General features: G+C 33.4%; 1 protein-coding gene across 1 annotated transcript in view; it reads right to left on the bottom strand.

Moving 5' to 3' along the window:
• Positions 1-3,962: 3,962 nt before the first annotated feature.
• The window catches only part of LOC138304766 (organic cation transporter protein-like), a 33,064-nt gene continuing 15,518 nt past the window's right edge, over positions 3,963-21,508 (bottom strand). The window contains exons 3-10 of the mRNA XM_069245029.1: positions 20,148-20,251; positions 19,074-19,228; positions 17,588-17,756; positions 9,544-9,756; positions 8,553-8,779; positions 8,052-8,233; positions 7,377-7,528; positions 3,963-7,033 (exon numbers count right to left, since the gene is read on the bottom strand). Of these exons, the coding sequence (XP_069101130.1) occupies positions 6,940-7,033; positions 7,377-7,528; positions 8,052-8,233; positions 8,553-8,779; positions 9,544-9,756; positions 17,588-17,756; positions 19,074-19,228; positions 20,148-20,251 (1,296 nt within the window). The 3' untranslated portion in view covers positions 3,963-6,939. The remainder of the gene's footprint in view (positions 7,034-7,376; positions 7,529-8,051; positions 8,234-8,552; positions 8,780-9,543; positions 9,757-17,587; positions 17,757-19,073; positions 19,229-20,147; positions 20,252-21,508) is intronic.

Here is a 21,508-nt window from a genome sequence, read left to right on the forward strand (position 1 = left end):
ATTGTCATGTTTTCGATAGAAATAGCTAATCCTGTTTTTATATGTTAATCTATTCACATATAAAATGAACTTTTGATGCATATACTTCATTTGCTTATAACATTTAAGACATACTATTTACACTGTATATTTACATAGCTATCTAATGGTACCACTGCACTTTTGATGTGCCTAGAACAAAATTATTCTTACATAGCAACTTCACAATTATCAACACTGAATTGCTTAACCCACTATTTGACTCGTACAATGACCCATAAAAACTTCATCACTACCATGCGTGTTTCACGAGGCCGTGAAATGTTATTTAATTAATAATAACTACAATGTTGCACTTGAATATTTCCAACAATTTTATTCTATGTCACATCATTGTGTTATTAATTATTCAATCAGATATTTGCCTAAAAGTTTGTTTTATCGGCCAAGTTTCATAATTCAGTACAAAAATTTTTAACGAATTCATGGTTATAATGTAGTAACTATCCTCGTTAGTGGTCCTATACCATGCAACTTTGTGTTATACATCTACATCATCCTCTCTAAAAGACACAACTGAAGTTTTTGAAAATATTATATTTACAACAGAGAATGAAAATGTCAAGTTAATGTTATTTTTATTCAATTACGAGTAACATGACAGACAACAATGTCAGCCATGCTGCACAAACATACTTTATATAACCAAAAAAGTGGAGCACCACAACAGGACTACAATGCCTTCTATACCATTGGGGTAGAGGAAATTTTAGATGAAATATATCATGCATTTTGAAAGCGGCCACAGACTAACGTCAAGTTAAAACTAATCCAATCGGAATTGAGTTATTTTCAACTTGTACTCGAAAAAAGTAATATACAAATGTATATAAATTGGATTATGTAATAACTTTGTGAATACGAACTTTACAATAACTCAGAAAATATGGAATGACTTTACATATCTTTTCTGTGACAAGACGAGAGCAAGTTATTGACCATACAATTTAAATCTATTACAGGAACTGTTCATTTAAACAGATCAGAACTTGAGTGGAGCATGACTACTGTCTTCCATACCCACCGGTACTGATAAATTGAAGAAAATCTTATTGTCTCTAGGGACCAATTAGCAGGTAAATCATACCCAAGTTTAGTTAGCAAGGTTATATTAAAGTGGGTCGCTTACATAAGTATCCCATGATACTATTTCCATATCGGTTTCTTTGTGATTAACTTGAATATATATTTTATGTTACGGAGATATAACACAAACACCATAATGTTACAACTCACTAGCGTTATAATATCTTCTCCAAGTTTATTATTATAATTCAATCTAAACCCGTGAAACTACAAATGTCTCGAGGGACTCTTTTTATTATGCAATCGTTCAACAAATCCGAGATGGTGATACAAAGGACGAAATCAGTTTTTACGTAATGAAATGACAATATGATTTTTAAGCCAATGAAAATGAACGTTACAAGCAAGATGCAATTATCTTTGTCTTTGTCTTTATTATCTTTGACAGAATGTGACATTGTCATTGTTCTGATTCAACAATTGTCCTACAGTTCATTGAGGTGGTGAAATAAAACTAGAATTCTGTGTGGATGGATATCTTTGAAAAGTTAATTGTTACTGCTTTGATTCTTAGAAAAGAAAATTTCTGTATTTTCTTTGTTTGTGATCTGAATATGAAATAACATCCCACACAGAGAAATGTTAACCTAATAAACGGTGCCCCCTCGTTGATGGCTCCTCGAGGTACCACTATTTGATTTAGTGACAGGTCGCTTCCATTCCGTGACAATGCATCCAATGGCTGTCGTATGTCCTATAAAATATAATTAAAGTGATAATTTATGTTTGCAATACGACCTCTGATTTTGTACATTGTTTGACATGTGCTTTGCTGTAGATATACCCGTGCTCTCACATATTGTAGTTTTGAAAACGAGAGCACTTTTCCTATCACGGAACTTGAAACCATTTCACAAAATCATATTTCACAACCGCCATGTCATCGCTGGAGACTGGCCCAGGATCACTCGGAGTATGTCCATTATAATCATGTTGTAGATGTCAGGCATCCTGGTAACCTACAAATGATTACTAAGAAATACATAAGACAAGGTTAAATGGCGATATTAGGCTACCAAAAAAAATAGAATACACGTAATAGTTGTTTTAAATATAATTGAATCAGAAACCTATAATTTTTATGTAAGTCTTATCGTTGTAGAACCAGTGATTATCTATGTTAAGAGTGATGAACATATACATATATATATATATATCCGTTGTCAACGTAATCCTTGCACATTGTACCTATTCGGCTAAGATATTCCTTAGAAAATATATATAATGACCAAAACGTCGTTGACAACTGTCATTTTGTATTTCCTATATGTTCATTTATTTTTGTTTAATGCCTACATTTTTTGAAATATTTTTGATAATTTGTTTTATCTTTCTTACAACTCACTGATATCAAAAGCAGATTCAAATATATATATATAAGTTATATGAAAGCTATATGAACATTATCTAAATTGATTTAGTTTGGTAGATCTTCGTTGTACATTTTTGTACAATATGTGGTCGTACTGATACCTTGAACATTTGCTTAAACATTGATTCATCTAAATATGCAAAGGATCTTCTTATGATACCAATTACATAATTTGCTATATTTGTAGAATTTTGTATTCGAAAGTCTAGCTTGTTATCCATCGTTACACCCAAGACTCTTTCAATGGTAATAGTTTCAGGTGTAATTTGTTCGCAATTCTGAGCCGTAAGATTGCAGCCCATAATTAAAGTCTTCTTTTATCCTAATGGAGCACATTTATAAGGATGAAATTTTAATACCCAATCGTCAGAACATCTTTTAAGTTATTCGAATCAGTTTGCAGAATAACTATATCTTCTTGGTTTTTGATTTAAGAATTGTGCACGAAGATACGTGTTCTCGAGCATATGTAACTGTCACCATTTTACATCAACTTATGTCAGACTCTCCGTCATTGAGCTCTGTCACCTACTAGGCCTTTATGTGGATTTTACAGTATTGAGATTTGAAATCCAATTTTAATCAAATAGTATTCCGTCTGCATATTGCCGACATATCCCCCTTTCGGCTAACTTATAACTGTGACGTTACACCCATAACAAAAATGACGTAACATGCATGTGCAGTTACCTACCCGTGAGTGCAGATTAATCTGTAATATGTAAATACAGAATACAATAATTAAAGTAATTGTATTGAATTACTTATTCACAGTATTTGATCACAAATAAATGTTTTCGCCTGCCCGTGTCTGTACCTTTCGCGATTGTTACAAAATAGCAATGCCTCTATGTAGTTTTCGCATAATTTGAACAGAAACTGTGAAAAAATGTCGTATTGCTGTATCCTCTTTCATGTGTGGGCCCTTGTGATTTTAGTGGATGACTCAAGTCTTGTCAATGACGTAGCAGTTAATCAGATAAATGCTATTCCTATTGGTTGAAATCCGTCAGACTTAAGTCACATGACCAGCGTTGTATAAGCATCTAATCATATTCCTATATACTCAGATATCACCACAAGAGAATCATAATCTCTAGTTGTGTGTGGCCATGATATTATCGTACCTAAGTGCCGCTTGTCTGCCGGTAACGTCCGCTGATGATAATGTCAGAAGTGCGATATAAACAACTATAATGTTATGAGTAACCTCACTGTAGTATCATGGCATCATACTGCATGGATCAATTGATAAAATATTAACAAAGTTTCTCAAATTATGTTATTGGTTTTTTTTAAATCAACGGATTGTTAAATAAACTGCTTACTCCATTAGAGTACCTGGTTACTATGATGAATAGGAACAGCTTAGACAAGTATTAGACCAAGTATAAAAAGTTGGAATTATTTCCGTGATCATATTCATTTCTTGGGGCAACACCATTAATCAGAAAACAAACGATGATTGTGAAAATGTGATTTCTTTTATTTTAACATTTCCAAAAGACAAATGTATTTTTAAAAAATGTACAATAAGAAATTCTGTTGGCACTGCAATCTACGGAACTATCGATAAAATCCCCAAATTTAAAAGGGGGGTACAAGAAACTTTTGAAGTTGAATATTGATTGGCATTTCTTTGAGTATTGAAAACAGATGTAAAAATGCATTTATATTTTAGAATATACATCTGAAAATTCACTTGATAGTTTAGTAGCAATAAAAACAATGTATATAACAGAGAAGGGCTGTTGGACCTATCTAGAAAAAAATCTGTTTATATATCTAAATATCGATTTATTCCTACCTACATTGTGGCTGGTATATTTCACAAATCCTAGCCCAATATATATCATATTACATCACTAAGCAATCAACTAAAATGAGTAGTGTGTCATTCGAAACATTGGCACAATACACGAAAGTATTGTCATTACTCTTATATTTTTGTTATTTATCTAAAAACCTACTTCTTCGCAAAGATAAACAACATGAATTGCAGCAGTTGTGGTTCACTCAGTACGTCCTGGTAAAATCTTTGCATGAAATAATTGTGCGACATTATAACATGGATTCAAAGGTGCACAGTAAGCAAAGCATTGTTATCAATCGATTGTTTTATTACATGTATACAGAATTTATCTGATACACCGGATTCTCCAGCTTCGATTAATCAGCTTACCGTGAGTTGGCAGTACATTTTGAAAAATAAAACGATATAGATAGATTTATGATCAGGGGGAGATCACTCTAAATATGAAATGACTACGTAGCTGAAACATAGCTGAATGCGTGGATTTCTATCGATAACCATGTTATCAGTAAGCCTTTAAATTTATAATCAAATACACGGTATACTAAATAGCAGTGATGATACTCATTAACACTTGCACGAAAAAAATCATTTAGTTCTTGAGCACAAATTCATGATATGAAGAGCATATTTATCAGATTTTAACCGCACGCCCCTCTTATGTGTAAAGACATTCAGAAAATTAGAGACCAGAAATCGTTTATTCATAACAATTGATAAAAATTGCTAGACAGATCTCTCGAGCAATAAATGAATTGTTCCATATCGAAAAAAAAGAAGTATGGGAAACTCAATCGATTTAATTCAAATCATTCTCGGCAAAATACTTATTGAAGGATTTCGTTGAGATGACGATGTCAGTTGTTTTAATGAAAACATTATCTATGAAATATAAACTAAATACTGACAATGTCTCAATGAGAGAAAGATAAGGATTTCCTCATAATAAAAGGTCAAATAAATGTTTAATTCTTGAATGTGTATTAATATATATCCCAGTATTAAATTTCTACACGTTTAAAATTACTTAAAAGCGTTTATGTCTTACAAGAGTTAGCCTTTTCTTAATCTTAAACATCTAATGTGGTAATTTTGCAAATTACAGATCTCATAGACGATACAGTGATGGATGTAAAGTAGTCGGATATTTAAGTAATAAACATGTATATACATACCAACATGAACCGGGTAATTCTCAAGATAAAACAATACAAACGTATACATCACAATGAATATGATGACAATAACAAAGCCAGATATTAAAAATAAACTTATCATCTTCAAAGGAACATGAAGGTGGAAGACCAGAAACAATATCAAAGTTTGACATTATTGTGATTTAGAAGATATTCCTTTAACTGACTTTGTAGAATATGAACAAAATTGATCATGACAATATTGAATTCTAAGTATCAATATGTATTTATAAAATTACGATATATCAAATTTTCTAAGATATCTCTTATCATGGGAATATAAAAGAACTTCAGTTCCAGACATTTCGATGATAGGAAACTCACTTCTGGTACAGAAGCATATAAAGACAATAAAATAAATATATCAGGTAAATCATAGTTTGAAAAAGAAATAAGAAATTACCTCAATTCTATAATACTGGATAAGTGCATTGATTTTGCTATTGAAACAAGTGGCAAGCTTAAAGTTGCATAACTGGTATAATTACGATAATTTCTATATTATATAAAACACGACAAAATTTGACCATCAAAGTGGACGATTTTGCGTATTATAGAAATGAGATATACAAGATTACACAACTTGTAAGACTCTTTCTTATGTATTACCAAAATCAAATATTTAATACAAGCTCTTTGAAATGAATCAGAAGATATACATATTTGTTGTACTGCATCAGTTGATATGCTAAATGGTTCGTTTAATGTTATTTTTCTTTTGTATATTTGACAAACATTCTAATTATCTTGCATGATTTTACACATTTTTTTCTTATTTGAAAAATAATTCTGCAAATAGTCTAACACATCAAGTAGTGCCCAACTTACCTCAAACTATAGTTAAAGTTTTAACGTGACATTCCATTTTGATTGAATATAGATGTAAGTTTATGACATATTTTACTACACTCATTTCCATGAGCTTTTCAAAAGTTCGTAGCCTCATAAACGTGATTCAATAAGATGATGTCTAAAATCAAACTTGTGCATTGATACTTGTTTTATAGTTCTATCCAACATCCAACGAATTATTGATGCCAAATATTATATAAAAATTATGTTGCTTTTTTTACATTGTATAAAGATCTGTGACTTAGCTTTGTATCAGAAAAATATATAAGAGCTATTACTTGAACTTGAAATATGAAGGTAAAAAAGTAATTTTGTAGTTATATTCCCGTTTGTAGAATTATTGTTTGTTTATTACGTTGTTCGCTATGATGGATATTTGAGACTTATCACTTTGTATGCTTTTATTGGTCTGAGCTGATGATCGCTCTGATGGGCATGGTATGACATTATTTACAATGTAACAGTCGATGGACGAAGTGAAAGTGATAATAAAAGTAGAATTGGATTCTGCATTACGCTCTTCCCACATCCATGGTGATCATCACTACATATTGATAGCTGATACATAACAGGTGGAAACATCACAGAAACGCTTTATCATCGGGATAATCGCCTTCCTCAATATCAGCGGGAACCATTTTGATTTGGTTTTCGTAAGGTTCTTGGTCTCGATTTCTGTGCAAATAAAAGATGTTGTTATACATTAATTATTACGGTTTACAATACAAACAAGTATTGGCATTAATGGATCATCTTTAAAATAACATTCTGGTTTCGAATCAGTGATCCTTACGTCAACAAAGCACTGTTTTAACGATTTTGTGATCGTTCTACATTAATGCATTACTAGTAAACTTTTCCTAAATAAGTATACATTATCCAGCAGGTTTATCACGTATTAGTAAACTTTTCCTAAATAAGTATACATTATCCAGCAGGTTTATCACGTATTCGTTCTCACTCGTGTGTTAAGTTATAACATCCAATATATTATCTATTTTATCTATTCGTTACTCACTTTCCGAAATTTTCTCCGTCTTCGATGGTTTCCGGAAGTTTCTTTCCCAGTGTTTCCGGAAGCAGTAAACATAACAGGCCCGCCGTTATTGACGCTGCACCGAACACACTCAATGGGAACGCCTGGCCAAACTTTCCACCAATCATCTCACCCTGGAGTGTAATACAAATCATTTATTCAATATCAATAATTTACATCATCTATAGAAATATTCAATGTCAAAGTATCTATTTTTTAATTACTTTTGTATGATCAATCAATAACGTTTATAAAAATGTTGCTGCCTAACTTATGTACTTTAAGTAACGTCGTACTGTAATATTAAATGCTTCCATTGTTCCTATAGCTATAAAATAATACGTTGTGTAAAACAATAACTTTGATCTATCTCGTTTGTGAAAAAAAAGTTATGTTAAGTTTGGTATTGTCTATAGATCTTACATTCGGCTGGACCAGCGTCATTCTGATGCATTAGAGTTATTCCCCTTTTAACAGATAGCCGATAGAAAGTAAATTTCTCAGGAACATAAATGCCCGCCACTTATATTCATATCGCAGACTGAATTGTTTTTCCTGTCTCCATAGCCCTCTTGGATCACCCATAATAATTCATAAAACTACCAACATATCATCTATGGTGTTTAAGCATTTGATTGGTATTTTCCAAAGACTTACAGATTGAGCAATATAAGGAGATATCATTCCGCCGATCCTGGCGACACACGAGCTGGCTCCCATGCCACCGTTCCTGACAACAGTAGGGTACAATTCCATAGAATACACATACACTACACCAAAGGCAGCCGCTGATCCCATCTTACCAACTACAGCCAGCGCAAGTGTAAGTGGCTCCAACTCTATACAATAAATGGAATGTTTAGATAAAAGCAACAGTATTCCTCACGATAAAATATTTACATTGGTATTCTTTTATATTCAAATTACCTTGATTGTGATAGTGCATTTTTCCAAATATGGTTTTCGACGATTGAGTATTGCGAATGGGCTAATTCACAAACCTGTTTTAACGACGTATGACGATGTATGTAAGATTGTCAAAGTTTGAGAAATTATTTGTGTTTATTTTACATTACATGTATATGGATTTGCTGAGATATGTCAATGAACATTTCATTTTCTTTAAAAGCATTTCCCGTTGCATTGCAGACTGCTCACCTTTGCCTCCATATAACACAGTAAAAATGGTGCACATACAAGCGACACCTCCAACCATCATACACAAACACAGCAGCTTCCGCCGGCCCATAGCATTGAGTAGGAAAATGGTTGAACCATTGGACGGGTACTCCACCACAGCTAGGATAAAGAACTTGAGGAAGAAGTTGCCTCCCAGATTGCCAGAGTGCATGGTCACACCATAATACATCATGCTGATCACCAACCTAGGATTAAAAACAAGGACAAAAACTTCCATCAGAAAGGGACTCTCTTGCTCAGTGAGAATTATATCTATTCTACAACCATATTTTAGCCCATATCTCTGTCCAGCGGTGCCTGGTCTACCCGATGCCTGATTGCCCTATCCCCTCAGCCTACGGACATCACCAGCCTTATCAAACAGAGCGAGTGTATACCCCGGCATCGTTCCGAGAAGTGCAACAATTGGCTCTATGAAGAAAATTAAAACAGGTGTAAAACAAACCTATCATAATAACCTCACTTAATCCTATTTTGACGTAATGTTTTGTTGAATATACAAATGCATGGTAAATGCACAGACAATCGTCCATTATCAAGAAATAATCACAGTCTTTCTTGGCATTATTTTTTAAAGATTATATTCTAAATTATCATTGTTTGGTTTCTTCATAAATATATCAATATTGCGACTATTCAAAAGGTTTTTGGTACCGTAGATTATTTCTCGATAACACTTTTTCAAACCTTTTTTTTACGAAGAACCTATTCAATAAAAACAGCGAATTAGTTCAAACAACAATCAACCTATCTAGTAAATTATACATGAGAAAATATTAAATTATTATTTTATAAAATATTATGAATTAGTTATAAAAATATAAAAAAATATATTAATGAATAAATAATCAATGTGTAAAAATGTAAATAACTATTTATCAAAAACATATTAGTGATATTTTGTATATTATTAAGCACTTCAAAATAACTTATTTAAGAATATTCTCACCAATTAAAGAAAATGATGAGAGTCCTGAAGAAGAGGGTCTTGGACAAAAACAAATGCCACAAGTGTCCCTCTTTCACTTTCTCCACAGAATCGGCGTCGAACATCTTGTCCGGAACAGTTGTTTTGTTGACTTCCGCCGCCCTCTTGACAATCACTTCCGCTTCCTCATAATGTCCTTTACTGATCAACCAGCGTGGCGATTCAGGGATAAACCTAGGACATATACATGCAGCCAGAACTCTTAAAAAGTTGTTATAAAGAATAATGTTTCCTAAAGCACTATTGAGACTCTGATTAGGATATATCTCGTAACCACTGATGGACCATGGGTATTGTAAATGGATGCCAGGGGATGGACGCAGGGAGGGACTATCGTTGTCTGCAGGGCTAGCCAAGGCATCTTGCAGACCTCGCTCAGGAATCCTTCGGAAAACAGCGCGATCAGGATCATAAAAATCCTATGAAGATCTTGTTTGTTCTGTTTTATATGTTAAGTTGTAGAACGTATTCCAACTTCGGTAGATTGGATAATGATACTAATCTTTATTTATGTCTTATGTAAATACCAGTTTTTAGTGTTATTCTTGTAAACAAGCTTTAGTCAGTTTTGAGCTAACCCGTGTGTTGTACCCCTAAGCTAAACCCTGTGACGTATGTAGATGGTGTCTAAGTATTGGATGTATTGCGTGACTAAACGAAATGGTTCAAAAACTCTAACATTTAGACTGATTTCATAATGACAGAGATCTATCTAAATAATTTGAGAAAAAAACAGTATTTGATAAAAAAAAGGTTACAGGAGAAATCAACATCGATAATTTCAGTAAAAAGGTTGAGGTTAATGGAACCATGAGATGTCAAAGTTTACAAAGGCTTTACGTTTATCATTTATTAAATCATTCTTAAGTTATTTTCATTTAAATAATGTTCAAAAGAACGCGACACGACACTGTGCAAATGGTCAGACGATAATAAATATCCGTAAACTTTGTCTAATATATGTTGTTTTAAGCCTCTTTCCCAGGTTAAAGTTAATCCGTAAAAAACGACTAAGGTCAGTTGAAATTCAACAGAAATATTTTAGAATTTCATTATGTCTTCTTCCATATATAAAACCAGCTCAATTTTCTACAATACATTGATCTTCCTACTTTGAAGGTGTTTTTACATACGTCGCATCCGAATTGAGTTATAATATTCATTTAATAAGATATTGCTAATTTAAACGATAATTATAATTTTCGCACCAGACACAAATGACAGAAGACATGTTTCCTCAAAAGATTTGTTTGTACTGGTATTAATGACGGAATAGTGCACTGTTCTGCTTTGATAATAAGATAATTTTATGTTTTGTTAAAAGAACCATCGATAGGTAATTGACTATGTATATAACAAGTGTTTTATGTTTTGAATGTTTTAACATTTCAAGGTTCGGCATATGTTTAACGATGATCGAATGAGGTGAGGTAATATACATTATAAAAAAGCACGCAGAAACTCTCCAATTTATTCTGGGAGCTGATACAAAGTTTGGCGAGCAAGAAACATCACTGACACCACGCAAATGTGACAGAAACAAGGCAAACTTATAAATAAGGCCTCAAACAAGTGACGAAGAAAAAGCTTCATACAGTTCAAAGAACATTCTAAAAAACAGAAACGTACAAAAGTAAGTTAAAACATTCCAAGCCCAAGGGGCAACAGAAGTTACGTCATGTACAATTGTTTTGTTTTTAAATGGATAAACCAGAATTCAGAATAGTTCTCCGTAACTTATTAATTTCCATCCATATCTCAAAAACTTGAAACCAGGTTATCTGTTCGTCCTTTATCATGAATTGTACATAGTTTTGAGTCGCCATGGCAACAACCGCCATTAGTGTTATGAAGTTCTAGCAGTGCTGCTTGTTCTAAAGAAGTATTTTCATCCGTATTATTCTAATGTGTCCTTTTGCAATGTATCGCTTGACGCTCACAAATGGAATAGTTAAATATGCACCAAAGACTCAACCTTGTTAATGTAAAAACTATTCAATAGACCCCGAAGCAAAATATCTGCTTCATTTCAATGTTTTCCTTAACTAAGGGACTTCAATATCGTAAAAATTAAACTAACTAAATCCGGTATCTTTCGGAACGTAATGTCTTGGGTAGAGGCGATGAGGAGGTGAAACCTGCAAAATATAAAATCAACTTCATGAAAACTTTGCATCAAAATACGTATTCAAAATTGCATCAATTACATTGTACACCAGCGCGTTTAATACCAAAATACTGTTCGTCAGGAACTATAAGAGAAAAACTAACAATTTTGACTTGTTTGCCTAAATAGCTAATAGCCTAATAAATAAGTGGAGTGCCAAAGTCTACTTACAAAAAACAATGTAGATTGTTTTAAACAACTGATCCCACAATGGCTCATTATTGAGGATGTAATTACGAAACACGTTGTGTGAATATAACACATCCTATCTACTTACAGGTATAATATTCTCGCTTGAAAACAACCAATCAATTTAATTCATAGTAGTTTTGTCAGAATTTACTGATTTTGTTTTCATTCAAATAATCAAAAGGAAATACTGTTTAACCAATTTCATAAAACGAACATTTGTTCGGTTTTTTGATATCATAAACATATTTTTTTCAAGCGAGGATAGCTACCTGTGTATAAGAGCTCGAGACTGGAATGTCATTAAATAGTTCCTGAGGTACAGCAGAGGAGTACAAAAATAAAAAGCCTACTTACCGTTATAATTGCGCCATTGGTTAACAACACGACCACGAGATAGGCTTCCATTTTACAGCGTGATATCTTACCTTTTTCAAACAACGCGCCTAACACCCTAACATTTAATCTACATATAATTGTAGTTCATTTAGTATGACAACAAATCTCAAAAGAATAGTCTTGCTTTATTGTCTGATGCTATAGGGAACGGTACATAGCAGCATTCATTATCGCCAAAAGAAAAAGCAAACTTTTTGAAAAGAGTTTTCTTTGCTGCTGTTTTTTTTGTTTTTATATTAACACATATGAAACAATAGCAGGACTTCCCGTTGAGGAGAGAGAAGATTGAAGATAACAGAGCAATATATATAAAACAAATAGTTTATGTCTGTGAAGATACAATCATTATGTATTCAAATATTCACGGAAAACAAGACCAAATCTGTCGTAAAGCTGAATCATGTGTAATCAGGATTCGTGTAATGAGTCAGTATTAATTGATAAAAATCATTCATCCATAAATGACGGTTATGGTTGAGTTGTCAATGAATGTTAGCACAATGAATCACCATTTGCGCAATAAAGAATTTCTAGTTTTAAATTACAGCTAAAACAGTTTCCATGCAAACTGTTCAATAAATGCCTCCGACTCGCACAGACAGCATCACATTTTAATCAATAAAGCTATCGGGCGTTCGCCAGTCAGAATTATACTGTACACGTTGGAAACATAGGCCGTCTCCCATGTATGTGTTATCTGCACGCTTATGAAGTACCATTAATAACCAAAGTCAATCTAGTGAGTGGTTCGTTGTAAACGAAACCAAGAAACAACTTCATAACATTTGCACATATGGTACGAACAAATGCCAGCTTTATCCGGTTTGAATACTAAGCGATGCAGTTCTTATAAATGACCAAAAATTGCATGCTTCTTCAAATTGCTCTGGTATCTTCAATCCCATTTTCATAACATAATTATCCCCTAAACTGAAAATCAAATGATAATTGTATCATAGAAACTAGAAATATTTACATATATGTTTTATTTGTCCACAGCTCTTCCACAGAATGCAGCCTCCAAATCGTCTTGCTTGAAAAACTGCCGCTTGTGAATGAAATTTATTTGGGAAATTTATTTAAGATATATCCACATTTAGTTATCACTATCCTTGCCGTTATACTTTTAATTAAATGCCAAAGCATTTTATTTATGAAAAAGATAAAAGTATTTATGATAAAGCCTTATATTGAAGAAAACCAGAAAAATGTGGATAAAAATTATTTAGGAAATGGAGTAAAATATCAAGTTTATGCTATAGAAAAACACCGAACCAAATAAAAAGATACGATAAATGTTTCTGAAAAATACAATTTGTATATGATATATTAGTCGCCGAATTTAATAACTTTTCTCTCCTGAATGAAATTTGATTATTTTAAACTAATATCAAAACCAAGTTTGACAACATATCTTTTACATTATTTAATTCCGTGTTTTCTATAAATAACAACATTAAAAGGCGCCATACCTCCCAACCGGTGCGCAGACAGCCAACACCTTATGTGGGCTAGCAAATTAAAGTTTGGGTCCTTTATTGTGTTAAGATACAGTGCATATTGGACTAAGTCTATAATTGACAGCATATCAAAACGATTCATTAGATCCCCTAATGCTAGCAACATTTTAACATATCAACAGTACAATATTTTATTTGCCAAGAAAATACATACATACAAGCATACATTTGTAGCAAAAAAAAACCAACACAAACTCAACGCAGTGAGCAGTGTTTGTTAAATCAAACAGGTACCTAGTACTACTTACTATTGAATTTATTAAAGTGTTGAGTCATCTCTTTGTCTTCTCTATTTCGATCATCTGGCCATCTGGGTTTCATAGCAGGCGTTGTCTTCTGTAGTAGGTGTCTAGTTGCTGGTATATATTTTGTAGGTGAACTTATGATTTAGGTTATAAAAGGTAAAGAGAAATTTTGCAAGTAAAATCTAACTTTTCTACGTAGCAGAAAGGCAAGATTGGCGAAAAGTGGTTTTCATCCGATATCGCAATTTGAGGTTTTAATTTTCATTTAAGGAATGAATTCATTAGATTTTGATATTAAGAGTAAAATCATTCTTTACGATATAATAATCGAATGTGCATTCATGTGAATTTTATGTATTTCTAATTGTTTCTACTTCATGCAACTTTGATATCAGATGAAATTAACGTTTAAACTATATTTTTTTAAACCAAATATTTTTATCTAAACGTAATCAAAACAAAATTTGTGTTAGCTCTTGCAAAGAAAAGGTCTGTGCGAAAAGTGGTGATCATAAAAGTGTCAAATCATAATGTACATATGATCTTCATCCCATGACCGCCATGTGGCAAAACAAATCTTCGTTTTGGCTTTGTCTTCAACATCTCTGGTTTGACATCTGACACCATCTATTGACATCTAAATATGGAATCGATTCTTCTTTTTACAGTGGTCTCTTCTTTTATTCAATTGACAGCAATAGGCATATTCTTGTCGGACTGGCCACCTTGTCAAAAAGATCATTTTCACTGGTCACAGCAAAATAAACAACCGCGCAAAACACCGTTCTGTCGGAAAAAATCGCGATATTTATGCAAGTTTGACCTTTACAGCAGTTTCAGTATCTTCCTATATAGCTATCCAATACATAGATAAAAAGTTTATTAATCCTAAACCGAGTACGCTAATTGCCTGTAATCCACTACATTGTACGTTCATTTTAATGAATAGAAATTATAGTATTGTCAACTATGATTTTATAGCAATTCTAAATTAAATTTAAAAAAAATATCAGATCTGTAAAATAAATCAAACGGTAAGATTAATTTGAAAATTATTGAACCAAATTCTTTAAACATTGACTGTTAATATATTTAGTGGAAACCTATGGAAACAAAAATACTGCAGACTTCCTTTTCCTTTCTAGTTAGTGAACACCTCCTTAAATGACAGATAAACCATATAAAACCAATTAAACCTTACCAGATAATTAGTTTCAGTAATAAACTCATAAAATACCCATACGCGAACGGAGGCAGATACATGAACTGTTGAAAAGGTCAAACTTGATACATGATGTACATCAGTGTTAGAACTTACGGTTTGTGGTCCATTTATCTGCATCCCTGCGACGCTTTGATGTGATGAGGAGATTTAGTAACAAAGGGATAAAAAGGAAGTGGGGGCCAATCGTGAGTCTACAATAAGTACACTCTTTTTCAGCGGTTACGAGTTTCAGTCTGATTAAAAAATAAGCCTTCCTTCATCTGACTTATCAAGAATTTCAGGTAACCTGCAACAATATAGAATGACATATGTAATTTTCAGAGCAAAGATTCCGATTGAATCCTTATTCATTTGTAGATATCGTCGACATGAGAGATAATGCTAACAGTGTGTGTTTCCGCCTTACGTCTTGTTAAATGTTAGAGCTGATACGAATTTTACATCTCATCAGAGTAAAATTGACTCTCATCAGCTAGGTAACTCCTAGAATAAAGCTATCGTCGGATTCGATAGAACGTCTTGGGAAAACTCTTAATGCTGTACGTCCATTTTCTTAGAGCCAAATGAATACCTTCAGTCATATTCAAAAGTTACTAGTTTGTACTAATTTAAAAACAAATGCCTCGATTAAAATCAATCCATACTCTTTCATTTCATTTGATTTTCAAAAGTTCTGAAATAAAATATTTGATTCAATACATTGATCTTTCACCTTTGTTGATTCAGTTAAGCATTTAGTGCTTTGTATTTTTGATAAGAAAGAAACTTTATTGAAAGACGGAAACACACACACACGCCTTGCTGGGATTGAAAAGTACCGTGCTCTTTGTATAAATTTGCCTAACAATCTTACCTCTTAACGTTATTGACAGGCTAATTATGTTTCATTTTCAAGACGAATAGAATGACAAATATGATCAGTTTACTTATTCATATCATTAATGTCTTTTGAAACTCATCGACAGATATTTCTACTGAGGTAAAAACGGTATAAAGCTAGTATATTAATAATCCGAAATAAAAGGCCAAAATAAATTAAAAGTAAAATCAAAAACCATCTCTATGGATTATATATTCAGCCACTATAGGGCCTTCTTCAATCCAAAATACACGTTAACAGTTTTAAATACGTTTTGTACATAGTATTTAATCATTCCACTTTATTTCAACGTCTAGTTACATTCAAGTAGAAAATTTGGAAATCAGTCTCCACTTTAATGGAGTATTCGACAGCTGGTGCAATTACCAGTATGCCTTGGCAGATTGTCTACATAGAGTACGATACTGTTCGCTTTAATTATTACATGCGACAAGCAAAATAGTTAAGAAAGAAAAAAACTCAAACATGTATGTCTCTCTGGTATGAATATTTGCATTACAAAATTCCTAAGAAATGATTTTAAGCCCAAATACCCAGATCATATTGCAAGTTTCCAACCCATCAGCTTCTCTTGATATTCTCCTTTTGAGATTCGTGACGGCCATCTCGTGTAACATTATTTCTGTAGCGACTAGCTTGGTCCTCATATTCTACTAAGCGAGATGTGTGTTACCATATTACTAAATAGTATAGTAAATATTACTCCCTGGCATTGACGCCTACTTATACAAGGACTTTTTATCTAAACACAGACCAGTTACTTAGGTAATTTCTTATCACTGTAAAACATCTCGGTTTTCTAGTCCACTGGTTATTCCTCACTTCTGTTCCATCAACCAATGCCCTCCCATCCCTATATTTAAATGACATTACCGGACATATCTTAAAATATTTCAACCAATTGTTAAATTCATACATTGTTTAACCTAACCACCCGAAACCCTTTAAGATTAGCAAATATATAGAGCTGTGGTTACATGATTCAGATCAGTCCTAACGATTGCCCTTATGTTTTTAGTACATGCAGTGGCAGAACAGGACATGCTTGATAGAAGGCCTATTTTCGGATTAAAATCGATATGTATGTAAAAACAGACGCTATCAAACAATTGAAAAACGTCTTCATCAAAATTTATTTTTCAGTTGCAGATATAGACTTAGACAAATGCATATGAAATAAAACTTATTCAAAGACAAATCCAAATGAAAATAATCGTAAATAAAAGAAATTCCATCGTGTTATTTTTCAAGCGGCAACTTTGATAAGCTTTCAACGCATTTTAAACCTGTTCAAAATATTAATTTCAAAGTATTTTAAGGAAAACTATTACTACAACTGGCGTTTGTATCAAACAAAGCTCAGTCGGTGTATACACATACCACCAATAGAAGAGGTAGAAGACGCAGGGGATGGCCACCGCCAACTGAATGTATTGCCAATTCCTGAGGAAGTAGCCAGCTCCAGACAGGTAACATAGACCCGTGGCGAAGAACATGTGGATCGGAATGCCTGCCACTCCACGCTTCGATGGTCCCACCATTTCTACACCTACAGGATAAAAAAACACACACGGTAGACATGTTGCACAGTTTTAACATTAATGAAATGTTGGCGCTAAGTCTGTGGCATTCCATTACGCATATTGTAACCAATAAACACTTTACTTTGTAGTTACTGTCGATCTTCACTTTATTACCACAAAGGAAACAAACTTTTTTCAGTAAACCAGAAAAAATAAACAGGCAATAAGCATGCAACGTTAATCAAAATTCATATAACTATAGGGTGTGAGATTGTAAAACAAATTGGCAATCTAAATAAAGATATGTCACTGAATGCAAGTTCATTGCCTATCAACGACCAGTTTGCAGACATGTTATTATCAAAACTGGACACATTCGATCATCAAAACATGCTAATACGCAACTCCGTTTCGAGATTATATATCACGTTGAGATGATATGGAATGTTTACATTGTTGTAAAGTGATACTGAATAACAAGTTGGTTTTGAATATACAAGTGTATAACAACTCTACTATGCACCTGTTCTATATAAACTAATGATTCTGAAGATAAATAATGCGCGGGCCCCATTCTACGGCAAGCACTTACATAGAACAGAAGAGTTCTGTTTTATATCTAAATTTTTCTAGTTAATATTTTTGTAGAGGAAGTGTTATTGTATACATCGAAATGTATATGCTATTATCGGGGAGCAATGTTTTTGTTGTTTGCAAACACATGAAGAACGCGTACATGAAACAAATGTTTAGCACCAAAATGATAGCATCACAATCAACGTAGTATTGTTTCAGAGGTGTGTCTATAGTATGTCCATCTATTTCCTTAATGTCCTCCTTCTGGATCATTTGTATTCACAACGAGAAACGCTCTTTTTGGATTTGTTTCTGTTATTGTACTATGTTTCCTACATCAAGATAGTCTTTAATTAGTTTTCGGTCATACCTGTATGCCAAAATATATAAACATTGGTATCCAAAGTCACTATTTAGGGATACTACTTAAAGGAATCGATTTCATCAGAAACAACACTTACGATCAAATTTAAGCTCAAAGATAACGCAATCAGAGCTATATATGTAGTCATACTTATTCCTGTGTGCAATCCATTATTGTCTTTCATATTTGTGCTTAAAGATTAATATTCGCTCCATGAATATAATGATGCAGTGTAAACGAACGTGTGTACGTAAATAAAACCAAGAACGACAATTCCACGACAAAATACCACAAAGGACTTCCTAAGAACAAATTAATGGCAGAAGCATAATAAAATACCACAAAGGACTTCCTAAGAACAAATTAATGGCAGAAGCACAATAAAATACCACAAAGGACTTACTGAGTACACAGCAGACCATGAACAGCCCATGACACGCCGCTCCCACAGTGAATTCTAGGAGGACGAAGCTGTAAAACTCGGGTGCCCACGCTAACGCCAGAGCAGACGCCAACATCAGCACCGAGCAAATTGAAAATGTCTTTTTACGTCCGATACTGAAAACAAGATCACATACAATCTGAATACAATCTGCCAGTAATGAATTTGGCTACCATATTTGTTCTATAATTATCTGCTTCCCAGACAATTCTTGTTATGTCCTTATTTATCGAATAACTAATGGCAGCGGAAGTGTCTCATAACGCGCCACTGTGTCCCTATCTAGTTGTGTTCACTGTTTCATGACAACAATCAAGACTTCTTTTGGAGCCATCAATAAGAAATCAAAATTGCAATATTTCGTGTTAGGTTTTCTAGCATATTAGGTAACATTTCTTTAGAAAATCGATAACACTTGACCGTTAAATGTCAGTCTTGCAGAATGCCGTATGAACTTGATGGTAGCAATATGAAAACAATCAGCACAGAAAAAATAAAGTAGATTAATCCCCCTCTCCCACATCTAGAACCTTACTAGTTTATCAGCCAGTGGGGGTCGTCCACATGTCATGTTTTACAACATCCTGATTTGAAATGGCGTGTTTATGTTATCGTGGTTGGAACAATATTGTTGAAATGTTTGATTCACAATACACAAGAGCACTGACATTAACCAAACAATAGAATGACATAACTAGTTCATGGCTGTGTGGAGCACTTATTGTTTTCACTTTAGAAATTACTGATAGATTCAGTATAAAAATAGTTGATTGCAATCGTGGGAAAGCCGCTTCACTAGTCTACTGCCATAATGTAAAAACATGGAAATGTATGTTTTGCAAAAACTTTAATTTCAATTCTGAGTCAGGTACAATTTTTACAATGCGTTATGTATAAAAAGTCAAGCTACCAATCGGTCCTAAATATGTAACCAGCTTATCAAAACACTGAACTGAAAATCAAGTTTACAGTAACAATACCACAAATGGTAATACTAGTCCGATAACATTAATAATGTTAACCAGCATTACTTACTAGTCCGATAGCATTCCGAATCCCAGATCCCCACACAAAACACCGAAGTAAAATACCATCTGAGCATGCGAGGTCTTCAAGGCGTCGTCACAAACCAGGTTATTCTGTAAGGGATACGGGAGAACATTATAAGAAATAAATACGCTTTATGTAGATATTTAAGGCGATTGGTTTAGTTTTTGTTTAGCATTGTCGAAACATCCAATCAGAGTCAGAGTCGTTTTAAGACGGTCCCTGTGTATGTCATGTCTTTGTATATTTTGGGTGACTGTGGTATGTTCATGTACGCAATAGCATACTGAAGCATACTGTCTCTTTATATGTTCGCACTAGTAGGACTCCCTCCTATATAATGTGCAGTGCTACCTCACTGAACCACACTGTCTTTTTTATTTCATTTTCAAAATTCTATTGCAAAATTTCAACTTATAAAACACTTTCTGGCATCTTTCTCGTTATGTTTCAGAAAATGTAAGAAATAATAATAACTAATAATAATAAATAATTAAACACTTATACCACTACGGAATTAACAATGGAATAATCTCTTATTGACCTTTCTGGCCAGGTGAGTCATATGGTCTGGTAACGACGCCAGGGTCACTAACCAACAGGTCTCGTACTGAGGGAAGCCCGTGATCCGCGGCCTTCGCTACATGTGCTTTGATTAATACACTTGTGTCAGACAACAAAATGCTGCTTGGCCGTATTCCAAGTTAACTATGAAAGGAACCGGGATATTTGGGTTTAAAACTATCGGTACTGCCACCTAAGTTGTATTGTATGGTACCGACTTCAAGAGCAATTAATATTCGCTTTCGTAATGTCGGCATTTCTTATCGGTAACGAATGAGATGCAAAGACGTCAGAAGAATCTATTCAAAGATATCAGGTGCAACTGTTGCTGTCTTCAAAAGATAAATAAATGATTCATTATTAATTATTATGTTCGTTAAGCTGAGAACTTCCCAGCCTAAGTAAGCCAGTAAGTGATATTGGATCAAAGGATGAAGCATGGAATGGTTGTACAGTGTTGCATGTTAAGGACCTTCAGAAAACCGAGTGGGGTAGAATATGGAAAGATCTATAAATCTCAACCTACTATACTCGATATGTTCAGTTCATGTAGTTCCACCCAATGCGGATTTAACCGAGATATAACAACTAACATCGTCAACAATTATACCATTTATAGAAACAATAAGGAATGTCAGACATAATGTCTACACAAGCACGTCAACAGCAATATCTGCCTTTAAATCCTAATAAGTTTATGTTTTCTAATGTATTTTTCGATACGACCAATCGTTAATAATTAAGAATGCTTAAGTGAAATCGAAATATTTCTCTCTATTTACGTA

The sequence above is a fragment of the Argopecten irradians genome, chromosome 1, assembly GCF_041381155.1.
Source record: "Argopecten irradians isolate NY chromosome 1, Ai_NY, whole genome shotgun sequence".
In the NCBI taxonomy this organism is placed as follows: domain Eukaryota; kingdom Metazoa; phylum Mollusca; class Bivalvia; order Pectinida; family Pectinidae; genus Argopecten; species Argopecten irradians.